This window comes from Podarcis bocagei (genome assembly GCF_964188305.1).
Source record: "Podarcis bocagei genome assembly, chromosome: 12".
Lineage (NCBI taxonomy): Eukaryota > Metazoa > Chordata > Lepidosauria > Squamata > Lacertidae > Podarcis > Podarcis bocagei.
In genome coordinates this window covers 48,655,816-48,675,819 of record NC_138137.1, presented here as the reverse complement: position 1 = coordinate 48,675,819, position 20,004 = coordinate 48,655,816, and the positions used below count along the sequence as shown (strand labels likewise).

General features: G+C 45.1%; 1 protein-coding gene across 1 annotated transcript in view; it reads left to right on the top strand.

Moving 5' to 3' along the window:
* DNAJB6 (DnaJ heat shock protein family (Hsp40) member B6) overlaps nucleotides 1–17,853 on the top strand; it is a 67,419-nt gene extending 49,566 nt beyond the window's left edge. Inside the window, exons 9-10 of the mRNA XM_081163901.1 lie at nucleotides 11,394–11,591; nucleotides 16,134–17,853. Of these exons, the coding sequence (XP_081020027.1) occupies nucleotides 11,394–11,591; nucleotides 16,134–16,216 (281 nt within the window). The 3' untranslated portion in view covers nucleotides 16,217–17,853. The remainder of the gene's footprint in view (nucleotides 1–11,393; nucleotides 11,592–16,133) is intronic.
* Nucleotides 17,854–20,004: the final 2,151 nt, after the last annotated feature.

Below are 20,004 nucleotides of genomic sequence, written 5' to 3'. Positions count from 1 at the left end.
CCCCCACCCAAGCATGGGCTGAACAATAATTAGAAATAACTGCTGCACTCCTGCAGGATAGATGCTTAAAAGCATGTATACCTCTTTCCATTAGGTTGCACAAAGGTTCATTTGTAATGGTGATCCCAACATGAGACAAAGCAAGCTCTCCATTCTCTTCACCCCCCCCCAAAAAAAAAGTACAATGAGATGAGATGCAGCCTGAGGCCAGGGTGTGAGAGAGGGAGCTGTACCATCTTGTCAGAGCTTTGTCCCACAGTTGGTGTTTCCCTGCTTCAGTCATACCTTGTGCTGAAATACATTTATTGCCGCTTCACCCTCAAGAATGGCAAGCTGAGTCTTGCTTCACCAGTAAACTCCCTCTAAACTCCCTCTCTCTTAACTCAGCATCGTCCTATGAGAAGGAGTCATTTCTCCTATTAAGTGTGCAAAGCTCTTTACAATCTTAGAACAGATGTTTACAACAGTTCTGAAAAAGTGCCCATTTTACAGATCTAGAATTGAGGCTAAGGTGTGGGAGGAGAGGGGAAGGAGATTTGCCCAAAACACTCACTGCTAGTTTATGGCTGAACTCATCCCAAGCCAGCACTGTCTGTTGAGTGCCTTTCTCTGTTGCTTGTCTCCTATATTTGGCATTTTTTTAAGGGACTGCATGTACTGTCTCTGAAAATGAAGGTTTATTTTGGCCATCTTTGCTCATATCCATCAATAGACCACCCTCTTCAATTTCGCATATCTTTTTGCAATGCATCTAATCATCAGTGTGTCATCACTTCTTTAATGCTGTTGCAAATGACCCTCTTATGCTCATCACTATGTTTTGGTTGCCCTCCAAACCTTTGTTTCACGAATATCAGTTGCCAATTGCTTCTTTGCCCTTCCACAAATTGCAGAACGGATGCATGCAGTTTTGCTTCTGACAGTGAAGAGTTGTCAGTAAATTTGAAGTACGCATCTTCAGCAAATGTACTGACTTGTCAACATGCCTTTTACCCTTTTATAAGGCATACACTGAAAGCCTATTCCTTATTAAAAGTGTTGACAGATTACTTCACTGTTGATCTTTCTCAGTTGATCTTTCTCAGTGTGTAGTACTGCCCTCTGCTGGCTAGAATGTATATACTTCATTATATCATTTCCCCCCTTCTAGTTAAGAGTATTGTGTTCAGACACAGGATAATATGGTGGATTGGGGATTTTCTTGTCCTACCAGCTAGGCTAAGCTAATTCATATTATTGCGACTCTGAAAGATGTTAAGAGAGATTCCTGTTTATTCAGGTTTTATCATGCAACCTGAACAGAACTTTGAGAATATGCCTTGCAATGCTGAAGATTTATTTAACACCAATTCCAACTAGTTATCTAACACCACGTATTGCCTTGTAAATGCTTCTGCAACATTAGGCCTTGGATAGCTTCAGTCAATCTAGACCAGTGGTTCTCAAAGGGTGTGTGACCTGCCACACTGGTGCAGCAGAAGAGGATGGCAGGTGTGGGCAGGAAGATTCAAGGACAACCAAGGAAACACGTAAACATTTCAGTGTAGTGTAGCAAAGTATAATTGTTTTATTTTTTGGCAGAATATGGATAGGTATTTTTCAAAATGAGTGCAAGAACATCAAGTGATTCTGAGGACAATCCTAGTTGCGTTTCCAAATGTATTCCTTATATATAAAAAAAAATCTGAAAGTGTGGCCAAGAGAAAAAAAGTTTGAGAGCCAATAATCTAGGGGTATTACAGGAGACGTTTGGCTCCTGCTTTGCCTCACCCCTGGTTCTGCTTAATTGGCTGCTGCTCATGGAGCAAAGAAACTCAAGAGCATCTACATCACATGTTGTCTTCTGCAAGACATTAGCAGAGAAGAAACATGGTTCATAAACAGCAAGTCAAGGGGATGGAGCAACCATGATCTAGTTTCCAGCCCATACTTTTATATTTATATATTGTACACTTCCATTTCTTCTTCATGCCACAGTTTAAGATAGTGCCACAACTTCTCAAAGTCTTCCTGTAGCTCTTAGGTTTCCTTAAGATGTTCATTAAATAGTGACCACTTGCTGACCTCAGAATAGAATTGTAGAGTTGGAAGGGACCACACCGGTCATCTAGTCCAACCCCCTGCAGTGCAGGAATCCTTTTGCCCAACATGGCAAAACCCAGGACCCTGAGATTAAGACCTACTGAGCTATCTGCTAAAGAATAAAGCTCTGCCCCTTTTTGTTTGATTCTGGGCCAGCCCTTCAGGGTAAAATGAGGTTCTTGGTTAAACATAAATGCAAACTCCTATCCAAAAGGGACTTGCATGACTGAATGAAGAAGTCAGACCCAAACAATTGAGCCGCACAAGTCTCTTTTGGGAAAAGATCTCCAGCGTTGCAGTTAACAATTAACACATCAGCATGATTGGAATTACCTTTTAAGTCATTTTACAATTAAATTTGGCTATAACAATCAGATGAAAGAAGCAGCTAGTTTTAAGATTCAAATTATCAGTTGCTTGTGTGATAGCTTTGAATCCTAGCCGTTCTGCCTAAGAACTCTTTTCATAAGAGAATTTTAATTGGGTTAGAGAGGAATAAAGCCAATACTGTTAATTGCATGGGGAGAAGAAAACCCTATTTCAGTAAGCTTGGGGGAAACAAATATGAAACTTCCCCAAGTATAATTACTGTAAGGAATAACTATTCATCACTGTGATGCTTTGGCGTTAGTATGCTTTAATTATAAGAAACATAGCAGTGCTGATTCTAACTTCTAAATGCTAATTTTCAGTAAATGTCGCAGAAGATGTTTTGGGGACTGGTGGGTGCAGAAAGAAAGTCTCTGTTGTCACCTCCCCCCTAAAAAATGATATATTGTTTTTTGTTTTCTGGGGTTTTTTATTGTTTCAAGGTCTTATTTTGTTCTTAAGGGGAAGGGTCAGGGCTGCCGGGGAGTGGGTCCCAGCCAACAAAATGGCTGGGGTATGTTCCACAGAGGGGGATGCGCTGGGACAACCGATCTCAGTGATCACGGGTAGGAGGAGGAGTTACGCTAAGACCAGACCATGTCATTACAGAGGAGGCAGGTTTAGTCGTTGTCTGAGGACTATCCCTGCCTCCAGGTCTGGTCCTGTCCGGACGGATACTAGAATCAGCAAGGGATACCCACATAGCCTGAAGGTGCTGCTGTGCAATGCCAGGTCAATGATTCATAAGACCACTGCCATCCATGACTTGATCATGGATGGAGGATTTGACCTGGCTTGTGTAACAGAGACTTGGTTGGATGAAGCAGATGGGCCTGTTCTTGCCGCTGCTTGTCCACCAGGTTTCTCTTATGCACAGCAACCCAGGCCTTGTGGGCGGGGAGGGGGGGTTGCAGTGATTTTTAGAAAGTCATTAGTTTGCACCAGGCGTCCTATTGGGAAGACCCAGTTCTCTGAGTGCATGTTCTGGAAGTTGGGCAATAGGGGCAGTACAGGATTCCTTTTGGTGTACCGACCTCCCCGCTGCACCAAGGATTCCCTGCCCGAGCTGCTTCAGGTCGTGGCGGATATTCTCCTGGAGACACCTAGTTTGGTTGTCCTAGGGGATTTTAATATCCATGCCGACACGACCTTACAAGGGGCCGCTTGGGACTTCGTGGAAAGCATGGCCTCCATGGGGCTGTCCCTGAATAAGTTTGGCCCAACCCATAGCCGCGGACATGCCTTGGACCTGGTGTTTACCTCCATGGATGTTGGTGTTCTGACACTAAGTAAAAGCGAAACAAAAGAAGTGCCATGGTCAGACCACTTCCTGGTGCAACTTGACTTCTCCGCGACCCTTCCCCTCTGCAGGGAGGTGGGACCGATTCGGATGGTCCGCCCCCGCCACTTAATGGATCCAAATGGTTTCCAGAGAGCGGTAGGGGATGCTTTATCCCATGTTGATGGCCTTTCAGCTGATTCCCTGGTGGCCCGCTGGAATGTGGAGTTAACCAGGGCTATTGACTGTTTGGCTCCGAAGCGCCCTCTCCGATTGCATGGAGCCCGGACAGCCCCGTGGTTTTCCACGGATCTGAGGGCAATGAAACAATCGTTGAGACAGCTAGAGCGCCTGTGGCGGATGACCCATTCTGAAGCTGACCGGACACAGGTTAGAGCTCAGTGTCGAGCCTACCAAGTGGCGGTAGCGACGGCGAAGAAGGCTTTCTTCGCCGCCTCTATTGCATCTGCAGAAAACAGCAGCAGGAGACTTTTTCAGGTGGTCCGCAATTTAGCGGAACCACCTGCTACATCGGGGCCCAGTACGGGCCACATGATCTCCTGCAATGATTTTGCAAAGTTTTTTGCAGATAAAGTCGCTCAGATTCGGGAAGAGGTAGACGCCACCGTGGGAGCAGGGCCGGGGCGGGAGAGTGCTAGAATCCTGTCTAGTCAAATTGCGTGGGATCAATTCCAATCTGTTACCTCCGAGGATGTGGACAGGCTGCTTGGACGAGTGAAACCAACCACCTGTCTCCTTGATCCTTGCCCATCCTGGCTTATAAAAGCTAGCCGGGAAGGGCTGGGCGATGGGCTTTGTGGGGTGGTGAATGCTTCCCTCCGTGAGGGAGCCTTCCCAGACCCGCTGAAAGAGGCGGTTATTAAACCGCTTCTTAAAAAACCATCTTTAGATGCGGCCACGATGGCCAACTATCGCTCAGTCTCAAATCTTCCATTCTTGGGCAAGGTGATTGAGCGAGTGGTTGCTGAACAACTCCAGGCACGCCTGGAAGAAGCGGACCATTTGGATCCCTTCCAATCGGGATTCAGGCCTCATCACGGGACTGAAACTGCCTTGGTCGCACTGGTTGATGATCTCCGGCGGGCTAGGGACAAAGGTGAGAGCTGTTTCCTAGTTCTGCTGGATCTCTCAGCGGCGTTTGATACCATCGACCATAACATCCTTCTGGACCGTCTTGAGGGGCTGGGAGCTGGGGGCACTGTCATACAATGGTTCCGCTCCTTCCTCCTGGGCCGTGTTCAGAAAGTGGGGGGGGGATGAGTGTTCAGACCCCTGGGCTCTCACTTGTGGGGTGCCTCAGGGTTCTGTCCTCTCCCCCATGCTTTTCAACATCTATATGCAGCCGCTGGGAGAGATCATCAGGGGGTTTGGGCTGGGTGTTCATCAGTATGCAGATGATACCCAGCTCTACCTTTCTTTCAAATCAGAACCAGTGAAGGCGGTGACAGTCCTGTGTGAATGTCTGGAGGCGGTTGGAGGATGGATGGCGGCAAACAGATTGAGATTGAATCCTGACAAGACAGAAGTACTGTTTCTGGGGGACAGGAGGCGGGCAGGTGTGGGGGATTCCCTGGTCCTGAATGGGGTAACCGTGCCCCTGAAGGACCAGGTGTGCAGCCTGGGAGTCATTTTGGACTCACAGCTGTCCATGGAGGCACAGGTTAAATCCGTGTCCAGGGCAGCTGTGTACCAGCTCCATCTGGTACGTAGGCTGAGACCCTATCTGCCCGCGGACTGCCTCGCCAGAGTGGTGCATGCTCTGGTTATCTCCCGCTTGGACTACTGCAATGCGCTCTACGTGGGGCTACCTTTGAAGGTGACCCGGAAACTACAACTAATCCAGAATGCAGCAGCCAGACTGGTGACTGGGAACGGCCGCCGAGACCATATAACACCGGTCTTGAAAGACCTACATTGGCTCCCAGTACGTTTCCGAGCACAATTCAAAGTGTTGGTGCTGACCTTTAAAGCCCTAAACAGCCTTGGTCCAGTATACCTGAAGGAGCATCTCCACCTCCATCGTTCTACCCGGACACTGAGGTCCAGCACCGAGGGCCTTCTGGCGGTTCCCTCACTGCGAGAAGCGAAGCTACAGGGAACCAGGCAGAGGACCTTCTCGGTAGTGGCGCCCTCCCTGTGGAACGCCCTCCCACCAGATGTCAAAGAGAACAACAACTACCAGACTTTTAGAAGACATCTGAAGGCAGCCCTGTTTAGGGAAGCTTTTAATGTTTGATGTATCATAGTATTTTAATATTCTTTTGGAAGCCGCCCAGAGTGGCTGGGGAAACCCAGCCAGATGGGCGGGGTATAAATAATAAATTATTATTATTATTATTATCTACCTTGCATTTCTCCAGGTTACTGGACAAGTTGTGGTGGCCTGTGGGTAGGGAATTAAATGGGACCTGGCTGAATGTATGTAGGAATATACAGGTAGTTCTCTGACTCAGTGGTAGATCAGAGCTCTGCATACAGAACTTCCAGGTTAAAAGCCTTGGCATAGGTGGTGATGGTAGAGCTATTTGCTTGACACTCCCAAGAGCTGATGTCAGTCAGAGTAGACAGCAGCCTGACCTATCACAAGCCAACTTCCTACATTTCTGTCGCTGAACTGCAATCTTTATGGAGTGGAAGAGAAACCGGATCAATCAAATCACATGTTCATTCCTACTCATAATCATCCAGACCTCATGACTTCCTGTGCATGGTGGTTGGTGGTTGAAACTTTTCCTTGACCTGTTACTATCTGAGCCGCCTTTAATGGTACCGGTGGAAAACCAGTCTTCAAACGTGGAATGAAAAGAGTGTTATAATTTAGGAGCTGGTTAGGCTTGAGGCTCGTGTGAGAGAGAGAGAGCGTGCCTTATCATTAAACAGCCCTAGCTGGCTGCATAGATATGATGATGACTTATTAAATTTCTATACCACCCTTCATCCAAAGATCTCAGGGCTGTTCGCAACAGAAAAATACAAAATACATAAGAAAACCAACAAAACCAAAACCAATATCCCCCCTGCTTCCCATGAACACATTTAAAAAGCCATAGATTGTTAATCAGCAAAATGCCTTGTTGAAGAAAAGCAGTCCTGAGCCGTTTAGCTTTATAGGTAAAAACCAACCTTTTGAATTGGGCCCAGAATTGGCAGCCAGGATCCGTGTAAGATGCTCAAACTGTCTTGTCCAGGGGTCAGCAACCTTTTTCAGCCGTGGGCCGGTCCACTGTCCCTCAGACCTAGTGGGGGGCCGGACTATATTTTGAAGAAAAAAATGAACAAATTCCCATGCCCCACAAATAACCCAGAGATGCATTTTAAATAAAAGGACACATTCTACTCATGTAAAAACAGGCTGATTCCCGGACAGTCCACGGGCCGGATTGAGAAGGTTGCCTACCCCTGGTCTTGTCGCACTGAGCAACCTGGCTGCTGAATTCTGCACCAGCGTAAGTTTCTGAAGCATCTTAAGAGGCAGACGCATTGTCGTAATCTATCCTAGAGGTTACCAGAGCCTAGACAGCAGTAGTTAGGCTGTCCCTGTCCGGATAGGGGCACAACCGGGCCACTAGCCGAAGCTGATGGAAGGCACTCTGCGCCAGTGAGGCCACCTGAGCCTCAAGTGACAGCAAAGGATCCAAAAGGACTCCAAAGTTGTCTAGCCACTCCTTCAGTGGGAGTGTCACCCCATCAAGAGCAGGCAACCTCTCATCCATCCAGTCTAGGGAACCACCCACGAACAGGGCCTCAGTCTTATTGGGACTGAGCTTCTGTGTAGAAGAAATTCCTTTTGCTATTCAGGGCTAGCCCTACCATTAGGCAGATGGGGTGTCTGCCTCAGGCAGCAGACTTTGGGTGTCACGAAAGAGCAGCAAGTTATGAAGTTTTTTTTTTTTAGTTTTTTTTTTACTGTATCACTATTTATTGCCTTTCTTTTTCTCCTAGGAAATGGGAGAAGCGTTTTGGGGATTTTCTGATTCAGGTGCCAAAATTGGATACCATGCACTTTGACTTGGAAGGAAGGGGTGCTGTTTCCCTTCTGCCACAAGTAGCAAAATACCTTGGGCCAGCGTTGCTGCTGCAGTACGTGGAAGCAACATTCATTTCCCTGAGCAGCCTTTGTACATGTGCTTCCTCTTCCCCAAACAATCATACCTACCCCCTCCCAAAAATATCCCCATTAAACTTCGTACAAATTGCACAATCATGTAAGTGCACAAGCCACAACACAGTGACATTTTGTTCTGATGTAGCAATAGGCTGGCCAGACACATACTGGCTTCCAGGGCTATATAGAAACAAATCTGAGCAACCCACAGGCTTCTTTAGGATAAGGTGGTGCTGACTGTGGATTTGCTGTCCTTAAACGAACCGAGCAATTACTGTGTCACCTAAATCACAGCAGAGGGCCAGCAGGTCAGATGTATCTTGTATTCTGTGAAAAATCAACTGAGAAGTTCTCCCGTGCACGGATGAGACTTGGTCCTATTTAGTGGGGACTGGTGAAGGAGACATTATGTTCTCTTACAGCTGAGAAAGGACACCCCCTTTAAAGAAAAGTTATGGGCAGTAGAAGAGGAAGTAAACATCCTTCTTAAAATCAGTTTAATAGTGTGTCCATGCTTCATTGTTTAATATTGTTCTGATAAACTCCTCAGAGCCTTTGTCATTTATAAGAAGTCCCCTTTGTTTTGTAGATTACTTCCATTACTCAGAAATAAGACTGAGGACAAGAGAAGATGAGCTTGGGCAGGGTTATGTCATGTCTGAACTTGGAATTAAACTCTAGTTTCAAGCTGGCACGGGGGTTCTGCCAGTTTTCCATGTTAGTCCTGTTAGTGGCATTTGAGAACTATTGTCATACTACTATTCAGTGCTGTGATCCAAAAGCATCCTAGCTTTGCACATGCAATAGTTCTTAAGGATTTCCTTTCCCTTTGACCTGTCTCTCACTTCTTCACGCCAGTTCCTAGTGCTCTTTGTCACAGGATTCGCTTGTAACCAAAGACATACAGCCATCTTGCCATCCTTACCAAATGAAGCATGAGCCAGTAGGGAAAGCATGCACAAAATGTGGCACCACCTTGGATGACACCATGCTTTTATGAGCACTCATTAAATCTGATTAACGAGATGAACTAAGCAATGTGTTAGAAATTCCAGCACCTCTTTCGTATTGTTTAATGTCTTTGTGGTAAAAGTTTTCCTCCTGGCGCGCTCTGCCTGCCTTTTTCATTTCTACTTTTATGTCTTGCCTCAAGAACTAATCCGTTCCTTAAAACTGGGGCAGCCCTTTGGGGCGTCTCCTGTGGTTGGTTTATAGCTTGCCCCATGAGGATTTTATTCCTAGTATCTGAGGTTGCTTTGTTTTCAACCTACGACACTTTGTAGTGGCAACAGAGGGGCTGCCAGTATCTCTTAAAACCTTGGGAAAATCCTTGGTAAGTAAAGCAGGTTTGAAACAGCCAGATTTAAAAGCACAGAACTCTAAAACAGTAGATTTGCAAACCCAAAGGCCTAAAAACGAAGGCTTTTTCTAGCGGTGGAACTGAGCTGGGAAGTTGGATAAGCTCAAGTCACAGAACAAAGGAGCCACTCACTACGCTTGTCTGTGTCTCTATGAAAAAGGGAAAGGCCTGCAAAAGTGAGTAGGGGACTGTGTGAGATGGGATGTAAGCAGATACGTTCAACAGCCACATTGGGTGATGCCCTATATTCATTGAACATAGCTTTTTTATACTCTTGCTCAAATGTGTATGAATGGATGGATGATGACAGCTCCAGATGGTCATCACTTCCTTACGGATAACTCAAGCTTTGTTATGAAGGCACCTCTGGTGGGTTCAGTTGCTTTCTGGAGAGTTTATGCTAGCAAGGCTGAAGGTCAGAGATAATAGAATCTGCAGTCTAAAATAGTGGATGACACTAGGTTAAGAAAGACTGGTTTATGCTGGTTGGAACATAAGGCTAGGCTGCACTGAGCTTTAGTACTTCCTTGTAGTATGAACCTTGAACTTCTTGCAATATTGACCTATAGTACAATGTCAATTCTGCCATGCCAGTGTGAACAGTTACCTTTTTACTTGACAAGTTGCTTGGACTCTTTGGTTCTTGAATAAGGTGAATGAACCCCAGAGTGCAGGTCTCAGGATTGCATGATGCTGGTAGTCTCTTCTAGAGGGTTGCAGACTTCCATCAGCCAGACACCTTGTGCTTCAAATCCATGGGCAGCCATTTAGGGAGACATGGCAGTCAAGGGCATCTGAGTGAGCTGATCCAAAGAAGTGGGTGCAGAGACCTGGTGGGTCCTGTAACCTCTTAGCAACTCACCATCTGTGAGAAGCGCAAGCTGTTGATATGAATTATAGAAGCTGCTGTGTATCGTATCAGTTCATCACTGGTCCAGGAGAATAGGAAATAGGCCCTTTGGAGAGTCTTGAGAAGCATGTCTTCTATTTTCTTTACTTTAGACTTTATGGCTGAAAAGATTAGATGTGTGTGTGGGACTTCCTTTTTAAAAAAGAGAGATGTGGAAAACACAAGTTCTGCCTTAAGGTTTTCATCTCGTTACATCCCACGTAGCGGTCAGGATCACTTTGCACAAATCTCTTTCTCCCTATGCATGATCTTATTCATCTTTGCATTCTTGCAATCCTCAGCTTTCCTTTTGCCTCCCAAGTAAGCTCTTTACTTATTGCCAAAGTCCCCCTTTAACAGGCCTTGAGAAGGTAGTGTCACAATCAATTCCTGATCTGTTGGTGCCATTTCTGAACACTCAAAAGATAGGATCCAGGCCTGCTTATGCTTTTAATGCACCTGAGTTTACATCTTGCTGTGTTGCAGATTTTAGCAGGACTTTTTCTTCTGGTTACTCTTGGTGGTCCCTTCCAACTCTACAGTTCTAGGATTCTAGTGGCATTAGATGTGTTCAGAGCATGGGATCTTCTGGGAAGCAGAGTCTGCTGAGTAGACCTGTTTTGTCTTACTGCCTCTACGTCCTGCACATGCTCAAGGAGAATTTAGAGAACAGAGCACTCACCTGTGTCATTTCCTTCAAAATGGAATGTAGTATGTACTTGCAACAACCTTTATTAGGAGTTTCGGCTTGCAAGTACGATATTCTTCTACTTGCCTTACTATTCTAAAATGTAGCTGTGCAGATACCCTGGCACAGTTTGTGGTCTGTGCCAATATGATGGGAGATATGTGCCAATATGATGTGAGAGCCAGTGTGGTGTAGTGGTTAAGAGCGGTGGACTCATAATCTGGTGAACCGGGTTCGCGTCTCCGCTCCTCCACATGCAGCTGCTGGGTGACCTTGGGCCAGTCACACTTCTCTGAAATCTCTCAGCCCCACTCACCTCACAGAGTGTTTGTTGTGGGGGAAGAAGGGAAAGGAGAATGTTAGCCGCTTTGAGACTCCTTCGGGTAGTGATAAAGTGGGATATCAAATCCAAACTCTAGAAATACTCATAGGTTGCAGATGAAGAAACTGAAGTGAAAAAAAAAGAAGCTTAAGTGACTTCCTTGGGACAACAGCTAAAGTTACGGGACTGGCTTTCTCTTGTTTCCATGGGAGACAGAGCCATCCTGGGTGACCCCACTCATTTCTTTCTTGAATGGTCTGCTTTTTCCCCCCTCTCAGGTGTAGCTGACGACGAAGCTTTTGCAGAGGAATGCAGACGCAGAGGACAAAACGCCTTGCCTTTCCAGCCGGCTAATGCCCGTTCTCCAAAATCGGCCCTGAAGCCTGCCGCCTACCCCAAGCATACCTTTCACTGTAATAGCGATGAGGATGATGACTTGGTTATGACCAACTGGGAGACGCCCATTTATTCATCAGGTGTGCACAAAAAGGTGACACAGGAACCGGTAAAAAGGCAGGAGCCAGTGCTAAAGCAGGAGCCCGTAAAAAAAGTCACGCCACTTAGCCAGAAGCCTAAGTCAAAGAACCCTATAAGATCGCGTTGCTGCGTGCTGATTTAAGGCTAACATTTCACATGCTCTGTTCCTCTGCATTCAGACTAGCTTCAGGACTACGTTGCCATGCCCCTTTTCAGAAGATACCCAAATAAAATTCATTGCCTGTGCCAAATCGTGCATACAGCTCACAGCAAACAGCAGAACTGTGTTTAGTAGCTGACACGTTGCTTGCTTTCCTTGTTCCGAATGCAGGTTTCTAGTAGCCCGGATAGATTTTGTTCTTTGCACTGTCAGGTAACTAGATTTTCAAACTTTTGAGACCTGGTGGAATCTCCTTGGCAAAATGGCTTGCCCTCCTCCTCCTTGTTTCCTTTAGCCAAGTGTATGTTTAGCAAGGGCTGACATAAGCAGCAGCCCTCTCATTGTTTTGCTCATTTCAATCGGTGCCAGATCCAAAACGTCTAATTTGCAGATTAATACTGCAAGATTCACATTTCCCTTGGTATCCAGTATTAACAAGCTCCTTAATGTGAATAATCCATTGTTCATTCCCTATTTGTTTTTTACCGCCTGCCGTCATGGGAGATGCAAGTGCACTAAGTTGCTGATCCAGTCTGTTTCATGTGCTTACTAAAAGGAGAAGCTGCGATGCTGTAGCTTAGTAACTGCACAGCTGAATCTTCACCCACCCCCCCCCCCCGCTATGGCTTAATTTCAGAACCAGTTTTGGGAAACTATTTTCAGGAAACCTCAGTTCACAAATTGCCAGGCGGTCACTCCCCACTTTCCACACTTCTTCGAGTGCCAACGCAGGCAGAATGAACATGAACTGAGGAGAAAGGACGATGTGAGGAAGATTTCACATAGCATGGTTTTTAGGTGCACACCTAAAGTGAGGGGTTGTATCCAAAGGTTTTCTCCCTCAGGTGGAAGGAGGGAAGGACTGTTTGGATCCAACCCACAACACACCTCTGTCTCACTAAGGGAGGTGTGTTGAGGAGCCAGGATTGGTAGGCTCAAGTTGCCTTGTGTAATATGAGAAACTGCCCTGAGTGTAGAAGTTCCAGGGTGGGTTGTGTTCACCTTGTCCCTGACAGAATAGAAAGGGAAATGTCTTTGGGTCTTTCCATGCTATGGCAGGCAGCACAGCCAGATGGGGTGAGTTATCTTCTCCCATGTTGCTCCTTGCCTGCAGGCAATTGTAGCCTCAAGCATCTTATTCATCATCCCTGCTTGTGGCATTCTGCAATCTGGGAAAGGCGGATATGAACTTGCAGAAACCTGCTTTATGGCAAGGTTTGGCTGGGATGACTCTTTGAGGGCTTCCTTTCAGCTCCCATGACCCATGGAGACCAGAATCTAGAGCGGGGACCACCTTGGGAAGCTTTCATGGTGCAAACTTAGGAAACATGAAACAACCGAGAGGGAAACTCTCGTTTGCTTAAAATTAAGTAAAGTAACTTGTCAATAGGTTGCCAAAGGGCTGTCATTTTGGTTTGCCCTCAAACCTTTTGCCTGTTTCCCTCCTGTTGCTTCTGAGGCCATTGATACGCCAGCCTTAATGGCCATGGATGGTCTCCTACTAAGTTCAGAGTAGACCCATTCACTTACATTAGTCATTTCTGTTTGTTTCAATGGATCTACTCCCTGTCTGACTAGCGCTGATACCGCTCCATGTTTCCTCCTGATACTGCACGTATCAAGGATTCATTGTGGTCTGGGCTGGCACGTGAGCAGGTGCTGAACAGGCGAGGCAACTCCTGGTAACAGGAAGCTGACCTTCCCCACAACTTGAGTAACTATGCTTCAACAGCTAGTCAATTGCAGGACGCAGGTTTTGTTTGAAGTGGCTCTTTGGAATAACACGAAAGAGGGGTCTGCAGCTGCAGCAGCTACGCCGTTGTCTTGCTGTTGTTTGTAATCTGACAACGTAATATCGGAGCCATCTGTGCTTTTTGCTTTGCAAGTAAAACGGGGGCTGTCAAATCCCCACCCATCTCCCACAGACTAGGGCCCATCATTTTAAAATTCTAGACATAGTGCAGTTTGCTAGGTAGCACAGCCTTGGGCATTAGAAAAACACACCAGGGAGCGCATGTGATTGAGGTAAAGTTCCATTTTTTTTTAAAGGGACCAGAGGCTATCAGATGTCAGATTCAAAAATTATGCTTCCTCATTTAAAATCATTGCATCTTTTTACAAACTTTGTTCAGTCAGGTAAGTATCACTATTCCCTGTACTGTGCATGGCAGAGACAAAAAAGTTGCCAAAAATAGACTTTGGCACTGGTCAACTTTTCCCAGCATCAGTTATGGGGTGGGAGATAGGATGCATTGGGTAGTGTGCATAGATGCCTTGCATCCAGCAGACCCCAGATTCAGTACCTGGCATCTCCCATGAAAACTGATCTCAGGAGCAGGAAGGTGTATCTTGAAGTGTAGTGTGGATGTGTCTTGAAGAGCAGCTGCCGGTTGAAGTATACAGTGCTGGACGACATAGACCAGTGGTCAGATGAAGATCGTTTCATATATTCTATGAATCATGTTGCTAGAACTCTAGTACTTCTCGCCCCATTGGGTCCTCACTTCTTTGCTGAGACAGACACCTGTGCAATTTTGTCTCTCCTGTGAGATCCAACAGTTAGTTGTAGCCTTGTATCTGGAAGTGGTGGAAGTACCAGCTTACGTTGTCAATGTTCACCCCCTGTTGGCAACCTGGTGCTCCACCTACGGCTCCTGCTGATGGGCCCTCACCTGTGATTTAGGAGTCTTGCCACTGACTTTGTTGGGTTCATACTGTCTCTGAATGAGATCATATGTTCTGCATCAGGGACAACTGTACCTAACTTGCAATAGTTTGTCCCCCTAGTTAGGTAACTGACTGAACTGGTAAATGGCGGTAGTTCTGAAAAACTGATTTGAGCAGCTCCCCCATTTTTGGAGTAGCAAAAAACTGAATCTGAACCCAGTGAATAATTTCAACCCTGGATACCCTACCGAATTTTAACCAATGCAATTAAACCTGCATTTTCCTTGTAAGGACAAGAGGGTGGTTTCTCAGTGTTTATCTCTTGGGTTTTGTATGCAATTTCCCCATTAAAATAGTTTGTCAAGGAGTTTAGAAACAGAGCAACCACTGTCCATGGAGCAGCCTTCATATGTCATAGCAGGTGATTTCAGCTCTAAATAATTGGTTGCACTACAGATTTCTGTAGAATTCAAATGGAAAACTACCTGTTTCTGCATAATTCAAATGGAAGCCCACTTATTCCAGGCAGGGTTGCTTCCCCACCTGCACCAAATGTTTGGCTTGCCTCCTGGTACAGGGCAATGCATTAAACTGCTGTAAGTATATCACGGCCCAAGTATTCTAGTGCAGGTTAGTCTCCTGTCGACTTAAGCACTATAACTGCTTAATCCCCATTGAAATGAGCTAGTGCTCTTTGCGTTGTATGCTGTCTCACTTCTGCAAACAGTACAGATAATTTAAAATACCCGTCCACCCCATCATTTAAACTTGTACACATTTGATAAGAAAATAAACAAGACCATCCCGAATCCCTTTGAATGTTTTGTTAACTCTTTTCTAAATTTCAAAGGAATGCCTTCAGAAGCGAATCACAGAGATGACCTTAAAACAGCCTTTAAAAACTGGTACACATTTAAACTTGTACACATTTGATAGGAAAATAAACAAGGCTATCCAGAATTCCTTTGAATGTTTTGTTAACTCTTTCCCAAATTTCAAAGGAATGCCTTCAGAAACAAGATACAGAGATGACCTAAAAACAGCCTTTAAAAACCGGTAGGGTTGTTAAAAGCCAAATTAACAAGGGAAGACTTATTTCGACAAAAGTTTTCAAAACCTCAACTGATGACAGGCAGGGTTGCTCTGAAATAGGACCGAGTAGATCACAGGAGAAGGGAGGGAGCTAAATTCACAACCTAGCCTGCAGTTTTTGAGAGGGAGGACCCAATGGAAGCAAAAAGGGCCATTTCAATTAACAATATAGTTACACTATATTGCATTGATTTAGGGCTGGACGAGGCAGTCCTTTTTGTTGTTTTTTTGACTCACAGGTGCATAGTAAACAATCTCGTCAAGACCTAGCCATAGCCTTTAGAGATATTTACAACAGGGAACTCTTCAGATGATGGACAGAGTGCCTCTGAAGTGAAGGCTAATGGGAACTTTAAATATGGCCAGGAGGCCATTGCACTGAGCCTATGGCTGGTGGTCACCTTTTGGAAGTAACTTTACATGTGGAGAAGCTAACTTTGGTAGGCCAGCTGTTAAGGAAATGTGAGTGGCCTGGGAGGAACCTTGCACTTGCTGAAGCCCTTTGCTTGTGCTCCTCAGGGGAGACCTGCCTTGCATTTTCAAAAGGCTTAAAATCAGAATGCTTCTGCTTTAATGAAGGGAAATCTATATGAACAATGTTTTACCAGCCGTGTCTCCTCAGGATACAAAGAAGTCAGCAAGAGGAAGAAGCAGAAGCTGAGGGAGGAGCAGAAGAAGAAGAAGTCAGCCAAGGCACCCTATTAAAATGGACTTCGATGCCCCCCAGCACAGACCCTCTCGCTGTCACACCACTTGACCCCACCCACACTCCTTTCCTGGTGCTTATATTTTCTTACGGCTAATCTCACTTAGCAAGGGGGGGGGGGGAGAGACTATGGCTCCTCTCTAAAGTACACTAAACTTGCACTATTACGCTTGAGCAGCACAGATTTGCTTGAGTTTCTGTATGACACCCCTGTCAGAAACCCGCTCCACGGAAGTCACTTCCATTGAAATCAGTGGGTTTGGCCTCTGAGCAGCGTGTTTAGGATCAGGGTGTCCGATGCATCAGATAAGCAGATCCTGGCTTGAAATGTGTTTTATTTTCGAAATAATAATAATAATGTGGTAGAACCTTTTCAACCTCTTTCCTTCCTGGGGCTAAAGCTATCGTAGTCTAGTGTGCTGCTTCTAGAACTTAGAAAGGTTGTAAACGATGTGTCTATATTTCCAAAAAAAACCCAAACAGTTTTCATCATGGGATATTCTGACCTTACTATGTTTCTCATTTCATATGACCTCAGTTTTCCTTAGCTGGACTCCCCCATAATGACTGAGGGTCAGTTCTCGGGAGATTCAGCCCTGCATCTTATTTTCCACAGGGGAAGAAGCAGTTGATTTTCCTTGCTTGCACGTGCCATTATTGATGTGCTATGTATCACAAGCAGTGGGCTGTGATTGTGAGAGAGAGCAAGTCCCCCCCCCAAGCTTCTTCGTGAAATCAACCCTTGTGAGTTCATTATGCCCCCCAGAACTCTCTCTCGCCAGATAATAAAAGGCATACTTTGAAATACTACCCAATGTCCATTGCCCGAAAATCAGTAGCCTTGATGATGTGTTCATGCCAAGTAGAGCCAGGGTCACAGCACCCCGCCTCACCTGCCAGAAATCACCCCTCTTCCTAGGGTGGCATGTGAGGCTATACAAGGGTGGAGTGGAGCCTTGACTAGCCGGAAAGAGCTTACGGCCTGTATTCCTTAGTCAGATCTAGAATACTTATTTGTACATTGGGTGTATACCATGTGTGCTGGTTCCCATTTGGTCTAAATTGGGGTTGAAGGGGTGAATTAAGGAGTTGGATGTAGCAAGGCAACTTCATTCCCCTCCATATAAATGTTTCATTTGCATGGTACATGGCTTCTGTTAACCTCATAAATACTACTAAGTTGGAGCCTCCATTCCTTTAACTTTCCCCAAGCATGGTTACTGTATAAGCAAGTTGCCTCCTTGCTGCTTAATCCGCGATTTGAAGTTCTCAGCTGCTTCGGTCTCCTGTGTGTTCTCCCCTCCCTTCTCTCCCTGATAAATTATGTGGCAATTCTCTTCCTTGGCACTGTTGGAAACCCCAAATTTCCTGGAGAAATCGTTGATTAGCGCCCCTAATAATGTATCTTAGGTCCAGGAAGATTAGGATGCAAGAGGATTTGGGGTACTTACTTGGATTAATCTTTAATGCTGGTATTATGAAAATGTAATCTTGTGCAACTCATTAGGTATTTAAAACACAATATGTCTGAAGTTTGATGCAGAACCACCACCACCCTTTTTTGTTACATGAATACCACTGATTTGTGTCGTGCCGTGTTACTAATATTTAAAGAAATAAAGCAAGTTCCCCATTCCTTGACTTTTTATTTTTATTTGAACAGCGCAAAGAATGGATTTCTGACATACACATACACACACATATATATAAAAAGACAGGATGCTAAACTAACTCAATGGAAGTTTCTGCAAAGAGGGAATTTTTGCGTCGCTAACAAGATGAAGGGTGGATTTATAGCTCTCCGTAGAAATGTATATTAATTGGAATTGCTTCTGAGGAGGTAACAAGAGACAGCAGGAGATACTAGGGACAGAAGAACAGATAGCTTAAGTCTGAGAAACACTCTAAAAACCTTAATGTTACACACATACAGAGAGAGAGATTTATTCACACAATAAATATAATCACATAACATTTTTAGAATCTATCCAAATATATTCTCAAGCACTTTAATGATATGTAGTGCCACCTTCATGCCGTATGTACATTACAAATTCAATATACCATTTTTGAAAATTGGAACGTTTTACTGCACACATTTTCTGTGATTATATTCCTTGGTCGAATAAATTTGTGTGTGATTGCCTGAAATAGTTTTATACTAGGTTTATTATTATTATTTTTATCTTGAGTTTTAGCTCTCTGTTCCAAGAGTTGCCAACATGACTGTTGTTCTTACGGGCTGCAGAAATAAGTGTAAGAACATAGTGACTCTGTTTCTCACTTACTGGAGCCCAAGAATGGATTTCTCGATGACACGTTAGGGTTTGGTGGCACTGGCCAAGGGAATTTCTGGTGTGCTGGGTTTTAATCTAAAGTCCAATAAAATGCCCTGGGGAAATTTGATTGTGTAGGTCTCGCTTCATTCACAGCCTGGGCCTTGCCTGAGATGACTGGAACTGTTGATTTTTGCCACCTTGGGTGCAGCATCCCATTAATACAAGCACTTGGGGATCATATAGGTCCATCATGGCTGCAGGTGGGCTGGGCTATGCCCACAACTTGAATGCGGGCCCCATAAAATAGCCTAGGAGAGAATGCGGCCTTTGAATGGGGAAACGTTATCCACCCTTGTTCTAAATCAGGCCTAGGCAAACTCGGTCCTCCAGATATTTTTGGACTACATTTCCCATCATCCCTGACCACTGGTCCTGCTAGCTAGGGATCATGGGTCAACATTGATGCCGAAATCCAGCATCACCTGAGCTCTGTGAGTGCGGCCTTCGCCCAACTGAAGTGCAGAGTGAGGACCAGGACATTCGCAGGGAAACCAAAGTGCTTGTTTACAAAGCTATTGTACTACCAACCTTACTGTATGCTTGTGAAACATGGATCACTTATAAATGCCATCTTCAACTTCTCGAAAGATTCCATCAATGGTGTCTCTGAAAAATCTTACACATCACTTGGGAAGACAGGTGAACTAATATCAGTGTACTGGATGAAGCAAAGATCACCTGATTCTTCAACATCAACTTTGTTGGACTGGTCATGTTGTGCGGATGCCTGATTATCGTCTTCAAAAGCAACCACTCTATTCCGAACTTAAAAATGGAAAGTGTAATGCTGGTGGTCAACAAAAGAGGTTTAAAGACTGTTTCAAGGCCAATCTAAAAAAAATGTAGTATGAACACCGACAACTGGGAAACACTGGCCTGCAAGCGCTCCAGTTGGAGAACAGCCTTTACCAAAGGTGTCATGGACTTTGAAGACCCTCAAACTCAGAATGCAAGGGAGAAGCGTGCTAAGAGGAAGGCACGCTTGGCAAATCCACACCGTGATCAACTCCTGCCCGGTAACCTATGTCCCCACTGTGGAAGGACGTGTGGATCCAGAATTGGCCTCCACAGTCACTTACGGATTCATTGTTAAAACCATGTTTATGGAAGACAATCTTACTTGGCTATGAGTGATCGCCAAAGAAGTCCCAAAACATCTGGAGGGCTGAGTTTGCCTATGCCGGTTCTAAATCTTACTTGCTGTGCATAAACTGGTCCCACTGGAAGAGTTTATACTTCCTGTCTGGAGATTCAAATCAGTTCAACTGTTTTCTGCTTGGAAATGTATGTTTAGATTTTAAAAAACACACACATCCTAGAAGGTCCCTCTGACTTGCTTCCTTGTACAGGTGATTTAACAGGACAGACTGTTTCTGTAAAGTTGTGACCATCAGGTTTTACTGGCTATATTGGAGTCATTTCAAGGAAATGATTTAGGACAAAGCAAA